The sequence below is a fragment of the Lepidochelys kempii genome, chromosome 15 (genome assembly GCF_965140265.1).
Source record: "Lepidochelys kempii isolate rLepKem1 chromosome 15, rLepKem1.hap2, whole genome shotgun sequence".
Classification (NCBI taxonomy): Eukaryota; Metazoa; Chordata; order Testudines; family Cheloniidae; genus Lepidochelys; species Lepidochelys kempii.
Window position 1 is genome coordinate 28,338,246 of NC_133270.1, and position 21,091 is coordinate 28,359,336.

At 45.7% G+C, this 21,091-nt stretch overlaps 1 protein-coding gene across 15 annotated transcripts in view; it reads left to right on the forward strand.

The window, feature by feature from the left end:
- RPH3A (rabphilin 3A) overlaps positions 1-21,091 on the forward strand; it is a 109,620-nt gene that overhangs the window by 81,210 nt on the left and 7,319 nt on the right. For all 15 annotated transcript variants that reach the window (XM_073312415.1, XM_073312418.1, XM_073312421.1 and 12 more), the window contains 10 exons: positions 475-534; positions 3,695-3,928; positions 6,366-6,445; positions 9,238-9,312; positions 12,060-12,169; positions 13,611-13,737; positions 14,919-14,975; positions 16,298-16,449; positions 18,436-18,517; positions 19,811-19,907. In XM_073312415.1, coding sequence (XP_073168516.1) covers positions 475-534; positions 3,695-3,928; positions 6,366-6,445; positions 9,238-9,312; positions 12,060-12,169; positions 13,611-13,737; positions 14,919-14,975; positions 16,298-16,449; positions 18,436-18,517; positions 19,811-19,907 — 1,074 coding nt within the window. The remainder of the gene's footprint in view (positions 1-474; positions 535-3,694; positions 3,929-6,365; positions 6,446-9,237; positions 9,313-12,059; positions 12,170-13,610; positions 13,738-14,918; positions 14,976-16,297; positions 16,450-18,435; positions 18,518-19,810; positions 19,908-21,091) is intronic.

Genomic DNA, 21,091 nt, shown 5'->3' on the forward strand with positions numbered 1-21,091 from the left:
TTGTGCCATGGAGGTGCTGGCCTGCATTGGGATGGTGCAGAATGGCTTCCCTGAGTGCAGGACTGTGCTTTGAAGACACTACTGATCACTGGGGTGGATCAGGGTTATCCCCCCAGTTACACACATGCATAGAGGTGTAATGGCTTTTCAAGTATCTCACCATGAACCAGTGCTGGAGCCCAAACCGTGACGTGGGAGCCAAGACTCCTGGATCACTGCTCTAACAACTCGCTGTTCCCACAGGGATGGCTTGGTACAGGCTGTGGTAGGCCCTTGTTTCCTGGGCCTGTGCCAAGAGGTGGAAAAGGTTGCATGCCCCATTCTCTCACTGCTGCTTGATCAATGGTAAAAATGATTCTGTTCCCAAGGACCGATGGGGGGTGGGGGAGAAGGGGGTTTTAATCACCTGCCCTTGAGGGGCCATTGGCTTTGCTGCCTGGTGCAGGATAACAAGATAACTGTTTTATACCACAGCTCCTCCAGTGGGTGGCAGACAAGAGCCCGGGCCCGCTGGGAGATATCCAGAAAGACAAGGTAAAGAATCTCAGTGGGTCCCCATCCACTGTAACGCACTGACTTGGGATCACACGGTTTCCTGCTCTGAGAGAGGTTCCTGTCCTTATGTCAAAATGCTTCAAAAGGGTGACAAAGCAGGTGACAGAGTTAATGGAAAACATGGAGATTTTTGGAATGAAAATATCATTCAGAGCAGAATGAATCCAGGCTATTGCACCTAAACTGTCTCTTCTGCAGCTTTCCCTTCTGGTCTCTGGTATTTAACAAACACCATTTCAGATGTTTCCATATTGTAAATGGCCTGATCTCTGCATCAGGGCAAGAAATTCTTCTAGCCTAGTGACCTGTTGGTGTGGTTACTAGTGAGCCCGTAAAGATAAATGGCTTAGAAAAGGTGGATTAATGGTGGCATCGGGAGCAGATCGCTCTCCCTCTTTGTTTAGTCTGTGTGCCTCACTGGTGCCTCTCTCTGTGTGGCTCCTATTTCTTTCATTCTTCACCGTAATGATGGATTGAATTGCTAAGTCTCTGCCAACGTTAATTGACAGGCCAGGTCAGGGGACTCGCTTTCTGAGCAATTTTGCAGGTTATGATTTATTTAAAGCTTTGCTTTTCCTCTTAGAAGGCCAAATTCTGCTTTCATTTACCCTGGTGTAAATCTGGAGTGACTACTGATGTCAATGGGGTAACCTGATTTGCACCTGAGGAACTGAGAATAGAATTTTGCCCGTGTAGTATTAAAAATAAAATAAATGCTCAAATTAAAATGAATGTCGTCTTTCACCTTCCCTTCCTGGGGAAACAAGCTGTGCCACATTTGAATTTCAGGATGTTAATTATAAGCATTCAGTTCCATCTCCTCTATTAATTCACATTAACTAGGTGCTGCCGTATTCCCCTCAGGCTTTCATTCCAAGATCTGAGAGTAAAAGTGGGTTAGCTATCTGTTTCCGAGCTTTCAGATTTTCCTTGACTGAGTCCTTTGTATTTGGGGAATTCTGACTCAGCAAAAGGTTGGGTTGAAATGTAGCATCTCCATCACTTACGGCTTAACCCCCCGGCAAGGAAACTGAGAAGCCCGTTATGTAGAGATCACCTGATAAAAAAGCAAAACCCCTCGCAAGTGTATTATGCAGAAGCATAAAGGGCCCCAGTTACGGCTTCCATGGAGCACAATGGGGTAAGAAATAATCCAGGATGAAGTTCATTTGTCGCTCACCATGGATTTCCTCCCTTCTTAATTTACGAGCTGAATCAGCTGTAAGCCAAGCACCCATCTCGACCAATTGCCGTGGCCATGCTCACGCCCCTTTGTTTTATTCGGTCCTTATGGCACTTCCATCCTTTCGGTATCTGAGCACCGAAGTGCTTGGGGCAGATTAGAAGCCAGGTCACCTGACTCTCAGGCCTGTATTCTAGGCAGTAGACCATGCTACCTCCTTTTTGTGTTTGCTTTCAGCAGGAGATATGTTTCCCCCAAGCCTCCATGTGAGTAAAACACAACGTAAAGCTCACCCACTTGGGTATTGGCACCCCCACAAGCATGGGTATAGTATACATAAGGCACAGAAGTCGAGCAGAGTTTTCCCCAAACTCCTTTGCACATCACGGGTTCCCCCTTCTGCCTAGCAATTTGAGGGGGAAAGTGTCGGTATAAACGAGGGGCAATCCCATAGAATGTGGAACGTCAGATTTGCTTACGCAAATAAGAACATAGGAGTGGGCATGCTGGATCAGACCAATGGTCCATCTTCTGTTGGTGGCCAGTGCCAGATCATAGAATCATAGAATATCAGGGTTGGAAGGGACCCCAGAAGGTCATCTAGTCCAACCCCCTGCTCAAAGCAGGACCAATTCCCAGTTAAATCATCCCAGCCAGGGCTTTGTCAAGCCTGACCTTAAAAACCTCTAAGGAAGGAGATTCTACCACCTCCCTAGGTAACGCGTTCCAGTGTTTCACCACCCTCTTAGTGAAAAATTTTTTCCTAATATCCAATCTAAACCTCCCCCACTGCAACTTGAGACCATTACTCCTCGTTCTGTCATCTGCTACCATTGAGAACAGTCTAGAGCCATCCTCTTTGGAACCCCCTTTCAGGTAGTTGAAAGCAGCTATCAAATCCCCCCTCATTCTTCTCTTCTGCAGGCTAAACAATCCCAGCTCCCTCAGCCTCTCCTCATAACTCATGTGTTCCAGTCCCCTAATCATTTTTGTTGCCCTTCGCTGGACTCACTCTCCAATTTATCCACATGCTTCAGAGGGAGTGAACAGAACAGGGCAATTCTGAGCTGCTGGCAGTTGGTGGTTTAGGGACACCTAGAGCGTAGAGTTGTGTCCCTGACCCTCTTGGCTAAGAGCCATTGATGGACCTATCCTCAATGAACTTACACAGATCAAATCATCACAACAAGCAATAGGTTCGAAGTGGCAGCAGAACCGCTGCTAGATCTGTGTCACCGTCGCCATAGAAAGGATTCCAGTTCATCTCATGTCTCAAACACACCAAAACCAAGCTACTGGTGTGGTTTTCAAACCCGTGGGTAGCCAGACTGGCAGTAGGTGGCAGAACCTTTCTTGGCGGGTGAATCCGTATAGGGCAACAAACTTAAAAATGATTAAATGCTTTTTAGCATAATAAGGCCATGAGAAGATCCCTCCCTTTTATGAAGGAGTCCACGGAATAAGCTTGAGATGCACTTGTCTAGTGGGTAGGAGAAGCAGAGGGAAGAGGAATTTAAAATTGATAACAAGATCCAATGGCTAGAAGTTGAAGCTAGACAAATTTCAGACAGCAAGTAAAGCGTAAATGTAAGTGAGGGTCATTAACTGTTGGATCAGCTTACCAGGTATTGTGGTGGATTCTCCATCACTGGCAAGTTTTAAATCAAGATTGGATGTTTTTCTGAAAGATCTGCTCTAGCTCAATCAGGAATAATTTTGGGGCAGTTCTCTGGCCTGTTATCCAGGAAATCAGACTAGATGATGACCGTGGTCCCCTCTGGTCTTAGAATCTCTGAATCTATGAAAATCAAGTAGGATCACAAACTGTGCAGCTCCAAATCCCAGGTGCCTAAAACTGGCCTAGCTGAACTTTCAGACATGAATAACATTCCTCTCCAGTGCTGCACCCCATCTCATCGGGATCTGTATGTTCAATGCCTGTTTTCTTTTGCACAGTGAGCCAGTCAACCGGCCCTCCCCAGACAGACCCGGCCTATTCAGCAGCAGCACCCAGGGATGAGAGAGGAGGTGGTGGAGGTTACTCAATGCCTGCGGCCAGAGAGGAGAGGGCTATGCGCCAGCCTGCCCCATATATGCAAGCCGCCGCCCCAGCTGCACCTGCACGTCCGCTCCCGCCGCCTCAGGACGACGAAGAGGATGAGGCCAACAGCTATGATTCTGATGAAGCAAGTAAGTAGCCTGGTGTCGTACTGTCCGGCTCCGATACAGATGGGTTGTTTTGAGCCACGTAAGAAAAGTAACAAATCTTGGGCCAGATCCTGAATATCTGAGGACCGGCTTTTCCCTCTGGCTTCAGCAGCGCTCAGTGCCTCTTGAACGTCGCCCCTTGTTCAGAGGGTCAGTGGAGGTGGCTCAGAGGGCTGCGTTGTGGGAATGTGACTATAAATTTGAGGTCAGCAGGTCCCTGCAAAGTGCACCTTGTGCGAAACTGTTCTATTTTTTATGTCGCCTTATACTCCCGTTTTATCTTTGGCAAAAAACGGGAACGCTGTCCTTTTTAAGTGACTGCAGCTTTGATCCTCTGAGGCTCATGTCATGTTCCTGGCATCCACTAAGTGCTTTTAATACTTGATAAATAAGTAATCAGGGAGGGAATTGTGCTATTTTGTGACTCCATTTCTCTCTGACTGAAAATAACAAACCATCTCCAAAAATTCAGCGTTCGAGTTGAATAATTCATCCTGTTAGGAAGGAGCCCAAGGGTCTAAGTGGCAACTTCATGCGACTTGGTTTTAAACCTTGAAAAAGGGGAAAGTCAAAAATTGAACTGCTAATGTAGAGCCCCGTTAAAGGCACAGTATTTGCAGAGGCTGAGAGGAGAATCTGGCTCTGACCTAGAGCTAGATCCTGCAAACTTTCCTCATGGGGCAAGCCCATTGATTTCGACATGGCTTGCAGGATCAGAGTCCAGATTTTTAAAGGTAGGTAGGTACCTAAGTCTATGGCCCCAGAACCTTAGTTTATTTTACTCTCTCTAATATATGCCATTCTGTAGCATGTGTGTAAATGCACATGTCCACATGCGTACGCATATGAGAAGACATTCAGGTGAAGCCTCTATTTTTCTTTAGCTGCAGGAAATGCCAATAGACAGGTCCATCCGTATAAAGGAGAGATCCTTGTGGTTTCAGTACTTCTGCACTAAGATTCTCCCCCCCGCCCCATCCTAATTCATGAGCTTACTGGCCATAAGAGTGAAGATCAGGAACTCCAAGAAGGCATCACTTCATGTTTCAATCCTTTTTCTGAGGAGAAAGACAAGGGTGGTTAGGAACCACGAGACAGTCCATAAATATTAGGCAGAGAGGAAAGTGGCCATGAGGAAATTTAGTACAGTGGGATCCCGTGTTTAACATTTCCTCTCTCCAGTCAAATTTGGGTGAGCACCCAATGCAGTGAGTGTGCAGAACCCAGGCTGGAAACAACATGAAACTTGGGGTGATCGGCAGTCTCTGCTCACTTGGGAGAAGCTGCTGAAGTTCAGGGCTAACATGCACTAGCAGGTCATATAAAGATGTGGTCTGCATTGTGCAGCTGCTTTGCTCCTTTAATAGGTCTCGCTTGTGCTGTCATCTTCTTGTTTGCATGCTGAGCACTAAACTCTGCTAAAACTCTCAGTGACCCCTCCCCTGTGTTCCAGGTAAACGTTTGCATAGCTCTGTCCTGATAATGTTCTGACTACTGTAGCTCCTGAATTTGGCCAGGAGATGCTGTGATGAGAGGTTAGTTGGTGACTGTGTGTAATAATGGCTGCAGTGTTTGAAATGCCCTCTAAATTTGTGCACACAATTTTTCATCTGCAGTCACAAGAGCAAAGGGGAACAGCCTCTAATGACCTGGTCTGCAGGCTTATCCTTCACAGTCCCAGTGAATTGTGCCCATAGTCAATTCCGGATGTTAAATTAGAAGCTAAAATGTATTGCGTGTCATAATGCTGTAGGTTGACGTCTTCATGATGTGATGCAACATGGTTGCCCTGTACTCCAAGAGGTTTGGGCTCTCTATGATGATGGAATGCCCCTTGGCAGAGCAATGCTATCCTTTTAGGAGACAGCAGCCAAGGTCACGGTCAGCAATTTAAAATGGTGTCTCTGCCTGGGGTAAGTTTTGGGAGGAGGCTTGCCAGGCAAATGACAGGTCAGAACGCTTTGGATGAAGTGAGATTTTATTGCGATGCTTGGTGAGGGCACTGGGAGACCCAGTTCAAGCCCTTGCTCTGACTGAATTGGGGTGGTCTGGGATGAAAAACTCCTTTGAATCAGGCAGGCAGGGACTTTAAACCTGGTCTCCTCTCCCCCCACCCTCACGTTTTTGTGAAAACGTTCAAAAGATTTTCTTGTTCCAACGTGGAATGAAAAGAAATTTCGGAACCTCGGGAGTTGCCATGAAATGGAATTGTCGTCCGCTGTCAGCTCTCACTGGCATGGCAGAGTGCTCAGTGGACTATGCGGACACCCTCCCTTCCTTAGCGCTGCTCTGCCTTTGGGGCTAGGAGCTGCCAGGGTTTCATATTGGTATCACTCGGCTGCGTGGATGAAATATCTCCAGTGGCTTTGTTCTTAATAAAACCATCTCTTACCTTTCCCTCTCCCCTCTTGCTAATTAGCCACGCTGGGGGCGCTGGAGTTCAGTCTGTTGTACGACCAGGAGAAGAGCTCTTTGCACTGCACTCTCATCAAAGCAAAAGTAAGTGCACCCTTGGAACAAAATAAAATGACTTAAGAGTAGGCCGGCCGGCAGGGTCTGATCCGTTATCCTTGGCCCCTGCTCATTCTATGTACACAGGACATTGTCCTCCCCTGGAAGAGCGTATTTCAGAAACGCCTCTCTCTGTTTTCATATGCTTCCCAAGACCCAGTCTGGTTTCCACCTAACTGAACGCAATGGAACTGAAGCTAGTTCTGCCGCCATCTCTCCCCCCGCAGCCAGGCGACCCACGCAGGCGTTACTAACAAGGATGTGTGATCTCCATTTCTGTAATAGCTGGGTGCTGGAGGTAACAATAATTCCCTTAAGGGTGAGGTGTAGGATTCTCTGCCCTTCCAGCTCGCTGCAGACTTGGGAGGAGGTAGGACTGCATTGGGCACGTCTAAGGTTCCTTCCAGCGCTAGAGCACCGACTGGCTCTAGAGAGACTCCCTATTCCAAGTGTAGGGAACGTTTTGGAAAACTCTGCTGTCTCTAAAAGTGGCAGAAGTGTTTTTTTTCCCAGTGTAGGAGACATAAGTGAGCCCCTGTTCTGCCACCCAGGAAAAGGCAGATGGGAGGGTCTTGTATCGCGCCCTAAATGGTAGCAAGGCACGGGCTCAGTCTGATGGTTAGTGGTAGCAAACTCTCCTGCGGAAGGCCCTCCTCCATAAACAGTCTGTCCCTGGAGACAGCAAGTTACAGCGTGGGTTTCATCATCTGCTCTCGCGTCCCCCTCGCATGCATCTGCTGCAGTAGACTTGGGTAGGCAGGATAGCTAAGCCACAGCGACTTAAGGCCACCAGGTCCTTGAATAGACCGTTTCCCATGTGATGTGTCTCTGAACTGGAATCCCTTTGCTGGGGTATGTTGTTAGGAGATGGATGAGAGGAGGTTATTTCTTGCAGCAGTTGAGCAGATAATGGAGACTTGAGCCATCTTCAGAGGCCACATGCCAGGAGCTGGCATCACATGTTTGACTGGAGCCTAGCTGAAGGCAACCTATGCCTGAGTGTGCAGATGCGTGTTCTGGATAGGAGTGCATCCGAGCGGCTGAGTGCGCTGTAATTACCCACCAGCTTGCTCAGGTTAATTGATTTCCCACAGCCATCTCACGGGGTTATTGGGGTTACTTCTGCCCATGTGCAGCGGGTTGATTATAGCAACTGTAACCAGGACAGTTACTTGAGTTACGCTGAAGATAATTGGTGTAGTTAATTCCATCTCCTTTAACCACCTGCAACAGCCATTAGTACCAAGGCTCTCAGAATTGAGCAGGGGCCTTGCAGAGATGTCAGCAGACAAAGTTAAGATGTCAGCCCTTTATTTCCAGGATTCCTGTTTGTAATGGTTCAGTCGACTTGCCATTTCTGTTCATGCGATCAGGCAAAATCAGCAACGTTTAGCTGCCATTGAGTGTATGTGCAATGAAACCCCAAGCTACAGCACTGTGAGCAATGTCTGGCTAGGTCCTAAAACTCTACTTTCATTCTTGTTAAAATCGCAAAGCAGAGAAGTCCACAAAATCTCTGAATTTAACAGCACAGATTCAGGTCTGAATCCAGAATTTGTTCCCGTCACTAGGTAACACCACCGCCCGCTGACATTCACAGATACCGTACCTGACTGCCCGGTGCGCCCACAGCACTTGTATCGTATCTAGTCAGAGCAGGTGATGTCAGGCTACCCGAAGTACAGCAAATGAATCAATGCTGCCATTCCTCAATATTGCCTGATGGGAACGGGCTGCACCCTGCAGTGACAATTCCCCAAACCTCAGATCTGACCAACAGTCTGATTTCCCATAGCAGTGAACATCTCAGACTGAAACACCTGACTCAGCACTTCTAGAAGATCAGGCCCCTTTTAAGGTGCCTTGAGGTGGGCACCCAAAATCCCGAGTCATGTGGGAAAATGTAGGCCCAAGTGCTTTCTGCTGCAGCCAGCTGTGTTTCAGTGGTTTGTGGTGAGGTCATAGGATGGACTTGTATCCCTAGTGCCTTGAGAAACAGAGGTAAAGTCCTGAAGCCTAATGCGCCTCCCTGGGTAGAACCCTGGTAGGTCCCACTGAAGGTAACTGGGGATCCTGCAGGCCTGAGGGGAAAGTGATGTTCACATTTCACCAGTTCTGTAGGGTGAATGCCATTGAATGCTCGAATTCCTGCAGGAGGTACCGCTGTCCTGTAGAGAAGGCTGGTAATTCCAGTGTGTAGACGTGCTGGTGGTAGAGAAGTGTGCAGAATTTTCCACTTTGAAAATGCCAACGTGCACCTCTGAACATGCCTCATCTTCTACTGCGTCCCAGCTTCCCGTGCATTCGCTCTCTCTGGAAGAGCTCAATCCTCTTAAGTGTTCAGGAATGACTTTCTGGATGAAGGAGGTCTCTCCTCTTTGTGCTAAACATGCTGCCCCAGCGGTGTCATTTCAGGCTAGCTCTTCAGCAGCTCCGACCCTTTCGTAGGGGATGAAGACGTGAAGGCAAACCTTTGCTTCTTGAATGTGAGTTGGGAAGCTGGCTGGGGATAATGCAGACCTGTCCGTTAGGTTGCACAAGACTCAAACACAATGTGAGCAAGTCGATAGCAGAAAGTAGCATTGGTCTGATATTTAGAAGCTGAATTTGAAGTGTTGGTTCAGGGTTGGGACTGTTCCGCTTATTCAGAACAAAGAGCCTTGATTTATTCACCACATACCTTCCGTTCCTTTTATTAATTTATAGCTCGTAATAAACTATTGCTAAATCCTTCCCCTCAGTGCATTTAAAGATGGCTAACCCCCTTCATTATCTTTTAGGGTTTAAAACCAATGGACTCCAATGGTTTAGCTGATCCTTATGTAAAGTTGCACCTATTGCCAGGAGCCAGTAAGGTAAATATCTATCAATTAATTTGCTTAACTCTGTTACATTGAAACAGTGAACAAAAATATTACGGTACTGCTTTAGAGTGGAGATTTTTCCAAAGGACTGAGATGGCCAATTCCCATTAAAATTAATAGGAGCTAGACATTCAAATCCTCTAGGCTGCTTTGGAAATCTCAATTCACAGGCCTAAATATATTCCACATGGAGAGAAAAATCTCCAATGCTGCGTTAATCCTGAGTACTGATACTTTTAAAACTGAAAATAACAATAGCGTGGAAGGAACAAGAGCAGGTCTCAAAGGCAGCTGCTCTATTGTTGTTTGGAAATTTGCCTTGGTCTCTCACCTCTGATTTCTGTACACGGTTGCTCCTTGCCGTTATCTAGTATGTGACCTGCTCAAGAAAATGAAGCCTTGGGCCAAGCAACCTTCCTGACACCTGTGTCTCTTAGGATGAATGGTGCTTTTGTAGACGCTGTGCTGTAGGTCCTGGAAAATCGGAAGTGTGAAACCTACCATAACTCAGTAGAGACGAACTGCACTAAATGGTCCGCTATTCCCCAACTCTCTCAGGAGCTCACACAGGCCTTCTAGGACATTGCCTGTGTGATGGCTGCTCACCAACATTCAGAAAAAAGATGCTTTCTGGGGTCCACCCAAGAGATGACTGATCTGAACACCCCTTAACACCGCTGATGTTCATACCTGGATGCAAACAGATGGGATTGGCTCAGTGGGCTGAACTAAAACCCCAGAGCTGAGAACACTTGTTGTGTTGGAGAAGTTTGAATCCGATTATTTTTTAATCATGTTGATTATGGTGATGCCTAAGGACCCACCAAGAGCAGAGCCCGTGGTGGGAGGCCCTGTACTAACACACAACAGCAGAGCATCTCTTCCCTGGACAGTTTGCAGTAATACTCCTTGCATTGGCTGCTTCTGCAGCTGCTCCTACCAGCTGGAATCTCTGACAGGTTCTTCTCAATCTGGATCTGGACTTTTCTTTGTCTCAGAGCCAGCTCTAGTCTTTTTCTTCTCCCTTGGCACATGAACACAATCAGTCCAATTAAGCTTATTTACACACTGTGTACCAAGCAGGATCCTCCTCCACCTGATGACTGGCTTCTGATGCGCTCATTGCTGTTAAATAGGACCTTTCCCTTTGTCCCATTGAAGTTCATTTTGTTATTAGTGGAGAAAAGTGCTTATTATTGTAAGGATATCAGCATCTCCTTAATTTTGGATGGAAATGAATAGGACACTGGTGAATGGGGAGTGGAATAGCTCAGCCTGGTGGTCTTTGTTAATGGATGAGCGCTCCCCGATTTCTGAGAGAGGGTGTTTTTTCATATTGCCTTCAGTTTTGCATTTTTCACAGCAGCCTTGCAGAAGCAAGCAGCGTACAGGACATCTCGAAAGACTAATACCTAGTTAATGAGCACAGAGACGCTTCAGAGAAGGTGACATTGTTAATACAATGCAAAACATCTGACACAAAATCTAATTATTACTGGAGTTTGAAAGATCAATTTTACTTTGAAGGTTCTTTGTGTTCTAATTAGAGCTGTGAAAAATATCCACCAAGTGAGGAAATGCTCCAATTATTTTCTTCATCAAAGAAAGCTCTGTAAACTCCCGCTCCCAGGACCAGCTGAAAATTGAATTCAGTGGAGAAAACTTCTAGGAAGAAATGAACATTGTTGGCCCACTGCCTAACAAATGTCTCTTCTGTTTGCTGTGGGGATTCAAAGATTTTTTCCCCCCTCTCTCTGGCTGAATTATACTCAAAAGAAATGACTGAGGTGCCACACTCTTTCAAAATAATGTTAATAAAAAGTTTGTAATTTACACTTTGTGCACTTTGGGATCAGATTGGCTCAAACATCAAAACAAAAGAAACATTCCAGCACACCCACAAAATACAGTGGGCAGAATCCATCCCTAGTGTAAGATCTGAGTAGTCTATGTCCCCAATGTTTTGGGCTAGTGTTCCTTTCTTATCCTTTTTTCATACGTTGGAAAAAAATTCTCCAGTTAGAAGCATCTGGGATCTTGTTGTTAGCGTTAGGTGCCTCTGTTGATCCAATTCTCATTCATGGCGTATCTTTCTACTTTGCAACAGTGGAAGGAGGCTACTAATCTTGCCCAGGCAGAGAAGCCCAGCCAGATGTGGAATCTCGATTTAGTAGGAATACAAATTTTTCCCATGTGGCACAAGAGCTGAAGAAGCCAAAACTTCACTAACTTGAGAATCAGTTAATTTTCTGTTTGTACAAGGGCTGAATTGGCCGAGAGTAAGTAAATATGAACGAGTCAGAGAGAGAGACAAGAAAGTTCCTGCTTAGACTTTCCATTTATTTTAGGCCACCAAGTTCATTTTCCAGTGGGCTGTGCCTGACCACCTAAACTGCCATGGCACGGTAAACACCACAAACTTCCTTTAGAAGAAGAGGCCATGTGCATCTGGGTCAAATTATGAGGATTGGAGTTTGACTCTTAAATGAGATTAGTTTGGTGACTTTGGTTTACAAGCATTACTTAAAAATATTAAAAATGTTAGGTTAGATCCTGTAATACTTTGCTTGGGTGAGTGGCCCCCCGTGAAATCAAATACAGGGGAACCGTGGGACTACTCATGTGAGGAAAGATCATAGGATTGACCCACTGTTTGCATAATGCTTGACCCGGGACCATTTTAGGCAGCAGACAGTGTGTGTGATTAGTTCTTTGTTTTGATTTTTGAAACTCAATAGTCAAACAAATTGAGGACCAAGACTCTGCGCAACACTCGCAACCCCATGTGGAATGAGACCCTGGTGTATCATGGCATCACGGATGAAGATATGCAAAGGAAAACACTCAGGCAAGTTGAAGACAAAATCCCAGTGTCTTACACTGGGGATTACAGTGGACGAGAAGCTGGGTATGAGTCAGCAGTGTGCCCTTGTCGCCAAGAAGGCTAACGGCATATTGGGCTGCATTAGTAGGAGCATTGCCAGCAGATCGACGGAAGTGATTCTTCCCTTCTGTTCGGCTCTGGTGAGGCCACATCTGGAGTATTGTATCCAGTTTTGGGGCCCCCACTACAGAAGGATGTGGACAAATTGGAGAGAGTCCAACGGAGGGCAACGAAAATGATTAGGGAGCTGGGGCACATGGCTTATGAGGAGAGGCTGAGGGAACTGGGCTTATTTAGTCTGCAGAAGAGAAGAGTGAGGGGGGGATTTGATAGCAGCCTTCAACTACCTGAAGGGGGCGGTTCCAAAGAGGCTGGAGCTAGGCTGTTCTCAGTGGTGGCAGATGACAGAACAAGGAGCAAGGCTCTCAAGTTGCAGTGGGAGAGGTATGGTTGGATATTAGGAAAAACTATTTCACTAGGAGGGTGGTGAAGCACTGGAATGAGTTACCTAAGGAGGTGGTGGAATCTCCATCTGTACAGGTTTTTAAGGCCCTGGCTGGGATGATTTAGTTGGGGTTGGTCCTGCTTTGAGCAGGGGGTTGGACTAGATGACCTTCTGAGGTCTCCTCCAACCCTAATCATCTATGATTCTATGAAAGTGCACTGTGATGGGGAACTGGGTGCTCCCTCTGCACAGGGGTGAGTGTCATTCCCTGCTGCAGCACTTAAAGTTAGCGACCTTTGCAACCCTTTAAGAAACTGGGCAGAAGTAGAGGTGAATGAAAAACGTTCGAAGGATCAGTTTTCCATCAGAAAATGCAGCTTAATCAAAACTGCAACATTTCCTGGGGATGTCGATTTTAGATGACATTTTTGATGGAAGAAAGTCTTAAGAAATTGTTTGGATGAAGTCAAAGTGAAACATTTTGACATTATCATTTTTTATTTCCTTTAAACTTGTGCACTATTATATTTTAAATAATGTCTATTTAATATTAAATATTTTATATTCTAGTTTGACATTATCAAAATGAAACATTTTTACCTTATTGAAACTAGATGTTTTCACATTATTCTAGCAAAATGTTTCAATGATTCTGAATTGACATTTTTCAGAATTTCCGTTCCACAGGAAATTTCAGAATTTTGGCTTTTTGTTCTGAACTGGAACAAATTAAAAAATGTCAGAATTTCTTGAGGAATGGCAATTCTGTTTTCCAACCAGCTCTGATCACAAGTTAAACTGAGGCTGCTAGATTTGGCAGGGATCTTAGATGTGAGATTTTTAGGCTTTGCTGTTTACATTCCTCCCACAAACAATTCTTTTGGGTCGCATAGCACAGAGTCTGAGCTGGGAAATCCTCCAGCCCATTCAATATTAGGTCCCTTTTCTTGTTCGATTCAGGATCTCGGTGTGTGATGAAGACAAATTTGGCCACAATGAATTTATCGGTGAAACTCGAGTTTCTTTGAAGAAACTCAAATCCAATCAGAAAAAGAACTTTAACATCTGCTTGGAGAGAGTAATACCGGTAAGTCTCGTGAAGTTCTGCTATGTTGTCATTACTTCTGGTGCTCAATATAAAAGTAGCATTCAATGGGCTTTGGAGTGGCCGTGAATTTGAGACTCCTGAGTGGCTATGTGACCTGTGAATGTGAAGGTGTCTGGGAAGGTGCTCAGAACCTGAGGGCCAGTTTGTGGTCTCAGTTGCGGCAGTATAAATACGAAGTAATTCCATTGTAGGCCATCATGGAGATCAGAATCTGGTCCAAGCACTGCCTGGCCTGCTGGTGTGATAGGGCAGTTCTTCAGTGCACGGGGCATTCTGTTTCATGGACTAGCACAAGTCTAATTTATAGGATATTAACCCCCCTGCCCCTCGAAAACGTCTGTGATGTGGGCAAAGGGCAAAACTCTGCTCTTGGATCCTCATGCTGACTCTTGTACCCTGGTCTCCCAGACGGAGTTCTGTAAACGTAGGAAGAGCAGTGTAACAGAGCTGAGATCACTACTTTAGGATTGAGAGCAGATTTTTGCCCACAGGCTTTAAACAAGGAAAACTAGGCAAATTGCTGAGGTAAGATCACTAATAGTGCTAGCAGGAACCTGTCTGAGCAGCCTATGTGGAGTTCCAGAATGTCCTGTCCAACTGTTTACAACTAGAGGCGGAATCCTAGGTAAAGGACTGACCTCATGAGCGAGTAGCATATTGCATGCTCCCGTGTACAGCTTTGGAGGTGAAGTGGAATATGGGTGGCTTTCTTCCCTAGAAATAACTCATATGGATGCCCACAAGCTGCTTTAAATATTTGAATGGCGGTAGCTCCCCTGACAAGACAGCACCCTGCAATCCAGTATCCTACCACAATTTTTCAGAAGGGAACTTAGGGGAGATGATTGATTACCTGGGTGGGGAAAAGATTGCACGCCTGTGTGCATGGAATAGATTCAGATCTATGGCTCTGGCCATCGGAAAATAGGAATAAAGAAACTCTTGAAGTTCGATGGGTGGATAGAAGCCACATCACTTGCTGAAGAGCCTGTAGGTGTGTGGGACAATTTCACAGCCCCCCGCCCCCCGTGGTCAGTAAGGGTGGCACCATGGCTGAGTTTGACCTGTTGGGTGTGTGCATGAATATTGTTTCTGTAGGGAGAGACCTCTCTCTGCCTGTGGAGTTATTAAAGGGAATCTCTCTTTGTTCCTATTCCAAGATGAAGCGGGCTGGAACGACCGGCTCCTCTCGCGGGATGGCACTGTACGAAGAGGAGGTAAGATCTGGTGCTGCCCATGCTCCTCTGGCTCTGCTTTCAAAGGGCATCCTTAGCTAAGGGTGAGAGGCACCGTTTTCTATCCTTTTGGTGCCACTAGTGAATGATGGATTTTTTGTTTTATAATCCCACTTCCAGAGCCTCTCAGCCACTCCTTACAGTGCAGGGCCGTCGTGAGCGTCATGCTCTAGGGGTGATGGCGCTGCAGGCGGAGATGTGTTTGCAGCGTGTGCCGACGTAGCCGCTCCCTGTGAGCTAGCTAGCTCGAGCGCTGGTAGCAGTCAAGCACCGGCAGCATGGATTACCGCCGGAGCACATAGCCAGCGTCCTGGGTGGACTTGTACATACCGCCCTGCCGCAGCGTTACTGCCATTGGTACTCGCGCTAGCTAGAGTGACGCTATCTTGGGTATAGCTACACGTACTGGAAGCCCGTCTCTGATTGCCGTGTAGACGTACCCGAAGAGTGCACCGCTTCCCTGTTATCTGCCTCTTCAGTGAGTAATGGAATTGCTCTCCTGATGCCCCCAGTATAGAGCCAGCTGGGGTGTGAGATCCCAAGGTCATTCCTGAGTCCAGGGCTCTCACGGGGGAACCCATGATGCTACCGGTTGGGTGGGATGTGCATATCTCTCTAGTGCAGGCTCAAACGTCTAGTCATGGTGCTGATGCGAATATTGGAGGTGAGTTTCTTTGACTGCTTTGCAGGCCTGGATGATTCAGGCATTTCCTCCATGAGCCATCATGTTTTTCCTGTTTGCCGTGTGACAAGAGGGGAGGGTTAGTTAATGGTTGTAGAAGGAGCAGCCGAAGTGCCAGGTGGGAGGTGGAAATGTTACAAGTGCGAACTCTCTCCCTGTTCTGCCTTCAGAGCATCTGCTTGCAAACGCCCTTTCAGATTGTAGGTTCGTTCCAACCTGAACCTGAGACTAAAAGGTGCCACATGTAACCCCCCCCCCCCGACAAAGCGAAACCAGCTAAAACTTTCTAGCAAGCCATTGAACAGGGTCTGCCGAGTTTAACCTAACTGACACATACAAACCTTTTCAATCCTTATTGAATATAAAAAATAGAATCATAATAACTGGACGTGGCTTCTGCACATTGTATTGGTCACCTTCAACAAGTAGGTTCCTGTGTTTAAACACTTCCTCGCCTTCCTCTGTAATCTCTCATGGTCCCTTTTCAAGCTTTTCCTTTAGTCATTCCCTCTTTCCTGCACAATGGATTATGGTAAATCCCTGCCTCCAATATTCCCATGTGGGTGTGTTTCTGGTCTCTCTTATCCCAGTCCCCACTCATTCCTCTGGCTTCCTCTCATAGGTAGACCGCGGTGGTGATGTGGAAGAACGAGGAAAGATCCTTGTGTCCCTCATGTACAGCACCCAGCAGGGAGGCCTGATTGTTGGCATCGTCCGTTGTGTCCATTTAGCTGCAATGGATGCCAATGGTTACTCGGATCCTTTCGTTAAACTGTAAGTTAGAGCCCAAAAGTTCTGATGTTTGTTGTGCCATCATGCGGGGAGCAAAGTCCATGATGGAGCGTGTTCAAGGGGGGTTACCTTAAAGCCTGGTTATTGTCGGAGGAATAACTCTCTGTTAACCATGGTGGCTTCTAATTCTGTAATGTACCTGCTCCATTAATTTCACTGACCGAAATGCGTTTTAACTGGCATTAGTGCTGCAAAGCCCATACAACAGGGGAAGGGTAAAATGGATTCTATCCAGCTTCATGCAAAACCAATGACATTGTCAGCTGAACTGTAACTGCAGACTCTTTGGGATTGCAATGGGGCATGCTGCCATTCACATGGTGCAAATTCTCACACTCTAAGTGGGCTTCTGATGCGCCTTTTCCAGGCGCATTCCAAAGTGATTCCAAACTCAGCTTCTGATTCTTCACTCCTCAAGACGCACCAGTGTAAAATGGCTGTAGCTGAGTGGAGAATCAGACCCTCAATAGCAGACCCGTTGGGATTGAAGTCTTGATAATCGTGTGGTATAATACACAAAACAATCTCACCATTGGCTGCGGGGCATGGCCGTGCATACGAGATTCGCTGTTCACCCCTGCTGCCCAGATTCTGATCTGTCCCATGCCCTTGCCATAAGCAGAGCCATGCTGGCCTTTACTGCACTTCACGGTGGTGCTGCCTCTGGAAATATGCATTTTTTTAACAATCTCTGTACAGCTAACAGTTACATGGGACACTGCAAGAGGCAGGAAGAACACCGTGTGCTATTCACATTCTCAGCTCACTGCAAAGTCAAATGACATGTAATCAATTTGTAAACTTGGCAAATTTTAATTTGAAGCTCTTAATCCGGAATAGATATTCCACAGTTATCCTTTCAGGCTAGAACTTCCCTCTACACCTAAACCATGTAGATATTTTTTTCCCCTGGTCATTTTCCATTTCCTTTCTCCCCTTACAACAAGAACACTTTCCCTCTAAAAAATGAAATAAAAAACACTGATAACCCCTGCCCATAACGATCCACAAGTCTTGTTTGCTGTTCAACAGAGTTGAATGTTTTTCCTCCAGTGTCATGCTTTATTCTCTCTTGTGCTCTCCAAATAGAACACTGAGATTTTTACTTTCAAAGGTAATTTAAACAAAGATTTAATTAATACAAACTGTACAATTTAGCATTGCGTTTGGACTGGACTGTTAAGACTGAGCTAATTGTTTCCATACTTATAAGTAAAACTAATTCAGTATGCTAATCTGTGCTTCATTAAATGCTAATTGATTATCAGCTGTAGTTGGGTTTTTTCCCAAGTCTCTCTAGACTAGTTTGTATTTGTGCACTCTTGAAATTCTCAGGAGCAGAGGCACAATGGAATAGCTCCCCATGGAGGTTAAAAGCATGGTTTGGCATCATATAATAACCAGCTTGTCTACTACTTGTCAGTGTCATGATTATTTCAGCCTCTCCATGCTCGTAGCCCTCACTAGCATCAGTCAAGCTCTTTTCGACTTGTACGTGTATTTCCAATTTAGTCCCTTGGGCATTTCAACACTCCTCCAGCCATTTCTTTGATCATTGCAATTTTCCCTCCAAGTGCCTTGTGAGAAAATTGTGGAGCAGGTTACAAATAAACTGCCTCAGTGCGATCTCTTCTACAAGCTTGTTCTACAGCAGATTCAAGTGAGAGGAGTGCTAGCTATTTGGATTTAACATGATTCTTTTTAAAGGTTGTCTTTCTAATCTAAGTACCACCAGTGCATCTATATAGAGAGATTTATGCTGAATTCAGTAACTGGTGCAAAGTGAATTGTTCTAGTCTTAGACTGAATGATCTGAAACAGGTTTTTTACTCATTTTGTGACTTTTATTAAGTTTTAACTTCCTTAGCTATGGTTTTTCCAGTCCAGAAACTCCTTTTTCTTTAATTTTCAAGCTGGCTCTGTTCATTCACTTCACTTCAGTTCTAAGATGCTTTATGTTGCTCCTAGTTGGCTGAAACCTGACATGGGAAAAAAGGCCAAGCATAAGACTCAGATTAAAAGGAAGACGTTGAATCCTGAGTTTAATGAGGTAAGGATGGATCCCCTTTTTTAAATGGGCCAAACTTTTAATTCTTTGTGTATGTGAAACACAAGGCATTGCCAAGCACAATTGCTCTTTCAGGCTCCTTTCTGTCTTCAAACTGTTCAGGGCTATTTCTGAAATAAATGAGTACAAAGTTAATCACCACCTATGGAGGATAGGATTATAATTCAAAATGATCTGGACAAACTGGAGAAATGGTCTGAACTACATAGCATGAAATTCAATAAGGACAAATGCAAAGTACTCCACTTAGGAAGGAACAATCAGTTGCACACGTACAAAATGGGAAATGACTGCCTAGGAAGGAGTATTGTGGAAAGGGATCGGGGGGTCATAATGGACCACAAGCTAAATCTGAGTCAACAGTGTAACGCTGTTGCAAAAAAAGCGAACGTCATTCTGGGATGTGTTAACAGGAGTATTTTAAGCAAGACACGAGAAGTAATTCTTCCGCTCTACTCTGTGCTGATTAGGCCTCAACTGGAGTATTGTGTCCAGTTCTGGGCTCCACGTTTCAGGAAGGATGTGGACAAATTGGAGAAAGTCCAGAGAAGAGCAACAAAAATGATTAAAGGTTTAGAAAACATGACCTATAAGGGAAGATTTAAAAAACTGGGTTTGTTTAGTCTGGAGAAGAGAAGACTGAGAGGGGACATAACAGTTTTCAAGTACATAAAAGGTTGTTACAAGGAGGAGGGGAGAAAAATTGTTCTCTTTAACCTCTGAGGATAGGACAAGAAGCAATGGGCTTAAATTGCAGCAAGGGCAGTTTAGGTTGGACATTAGGAAAAACTTCCTAACTGTCAGGGTGGTTAAGCACTGGAATAAATTGCCTAGGAAGGAATCTCCAGCATTGGAGATTTTAAGAGCAGGTTACACAAACACCTGTCGGGTTGTCTAGATAATAAGTCCTGCCTTGAGTGCAGGGGACTGCAGTAGATGACCTCCCGAGGTCCCTTCTAAGTTCTATGATTCTGAGAGTCACGAATCTGGGCAGCCTAATTGAAGTGTTTGATATTTTGGCCTTATCTCCTTGATCAGGGAGAAATATACATGCTAGATTAATTTTAATAATTCAGTGTCCTCTCCCCCTCTATGAGAGAGCAAGTGATCTAACTAAATCATGCAGAGGATGATTATTTGCTAGCATTTTATTAAATCTCTGTGCAGTCTTTTAAATTAAGTGTTCACAGTAAGCTTTAGAATGTAAAGGTTCCTTAGATTCTTCTCTTAAAGCTGGGTTTTTGGAGTAACTCTAATATTTTGTGTGCTTTCCAGGAGTTTTTCTATGACATAAAACACAGTGACCTGGCTAAGAAATCACTGGACATATCGGTCTGGGATTATGATATTGGCAAATCTAACGATTATATCGGTGAGTTACAGGTCTGTCTACTCTGTGCCGATTGATGGGAACAGGGTGTTTCCCTACAGTGGCTCTGAGGTCACACACCGCTCCAGGTCAGAGGGGCGAGGCAAAGGATTGCTGACAGTTGGCCGGCTCTGCTTGGGAATCCAGAAGTGGCCAAGGTGCTGGGTGTGATTAAAAACGGCAGGCACTTCGGTGGAGAGGGTGCTAAGAATGGGTCGGGCTTATCAGAGCTGCAAACTCTCTGCCACAAAGTGCTCTCTCTGTGTTTGGTGATTTTAAATGACTCACCTGTCTTTAGGTCCTCTTCAGTGCTCTGAAATACAAAGAAGTTCCATTTTAAGCATTGAAGTAGGACCTCGTGGGCAGCAGGACCGGGGATTCAGTTGCGACTCCTCATGTTGCACCATTGTATAGAGGACCTGGGCTCACAAGCAGATTCTGCTCTGGGCTGATTTTATAAAATTTGCCCATTTGACCCCTTTTTTTGGTCGGCACTTTTTTCTAACTCTAACTTGGTGGCCCAGCTCTAGGTCAGAGTAACCTGGAGCAGGTAAACTTCAGGCCAGATTGTGGCCTTTCCGCAGATAGGTGGGGGCCTAGACAGCTCGGCGGTCAGCCATGTGCATTGAGCAGGGAGGAGCCAGAGTTTAGTCACGCGAAGGAAGGGAACGGTGGTATCAATAGTGGTGGTAGACCCCCCAATATTGGCATGGCACCCTGCCCCTCTTCTGCTTGCACTCTGTACACAAATATCAAAGTAGCTGAACGCGTGTATGCCGCTTCTGTATCCCAGCAGGAGGAACTTCTCCAGCTACTACTACAGCTGAGGAGAACTCTAATGTGCATCTGGACCTCCCATGCCACACTACTTCCATTGGGTTAAGCCAACGATAACGGGAGGAGGGGTTGTAGGATGAGAACATGGTTTGAAAAACTAAATATTTAGTGTTAGGCTCTTCAGAACCCCTAGGGTCTAACCCTGCCCTGCTGTCTAGGCTGTCCTGTGTGGAGGGGTGGGGTGAGGGTCTCTCACTCGGGCTCCATTTTAGAGGAGTTTTGGTCATCCGTGATGCTGCCTCTATTTTGTGCTGACTAGAAGACTCCAGTCTCCAGAGCTTGTCAGTCTGGGACCTTTTGCCAGCATTAAATGCACAAGACATTTTAAACTGGGGAGGAAAAAAGAAATA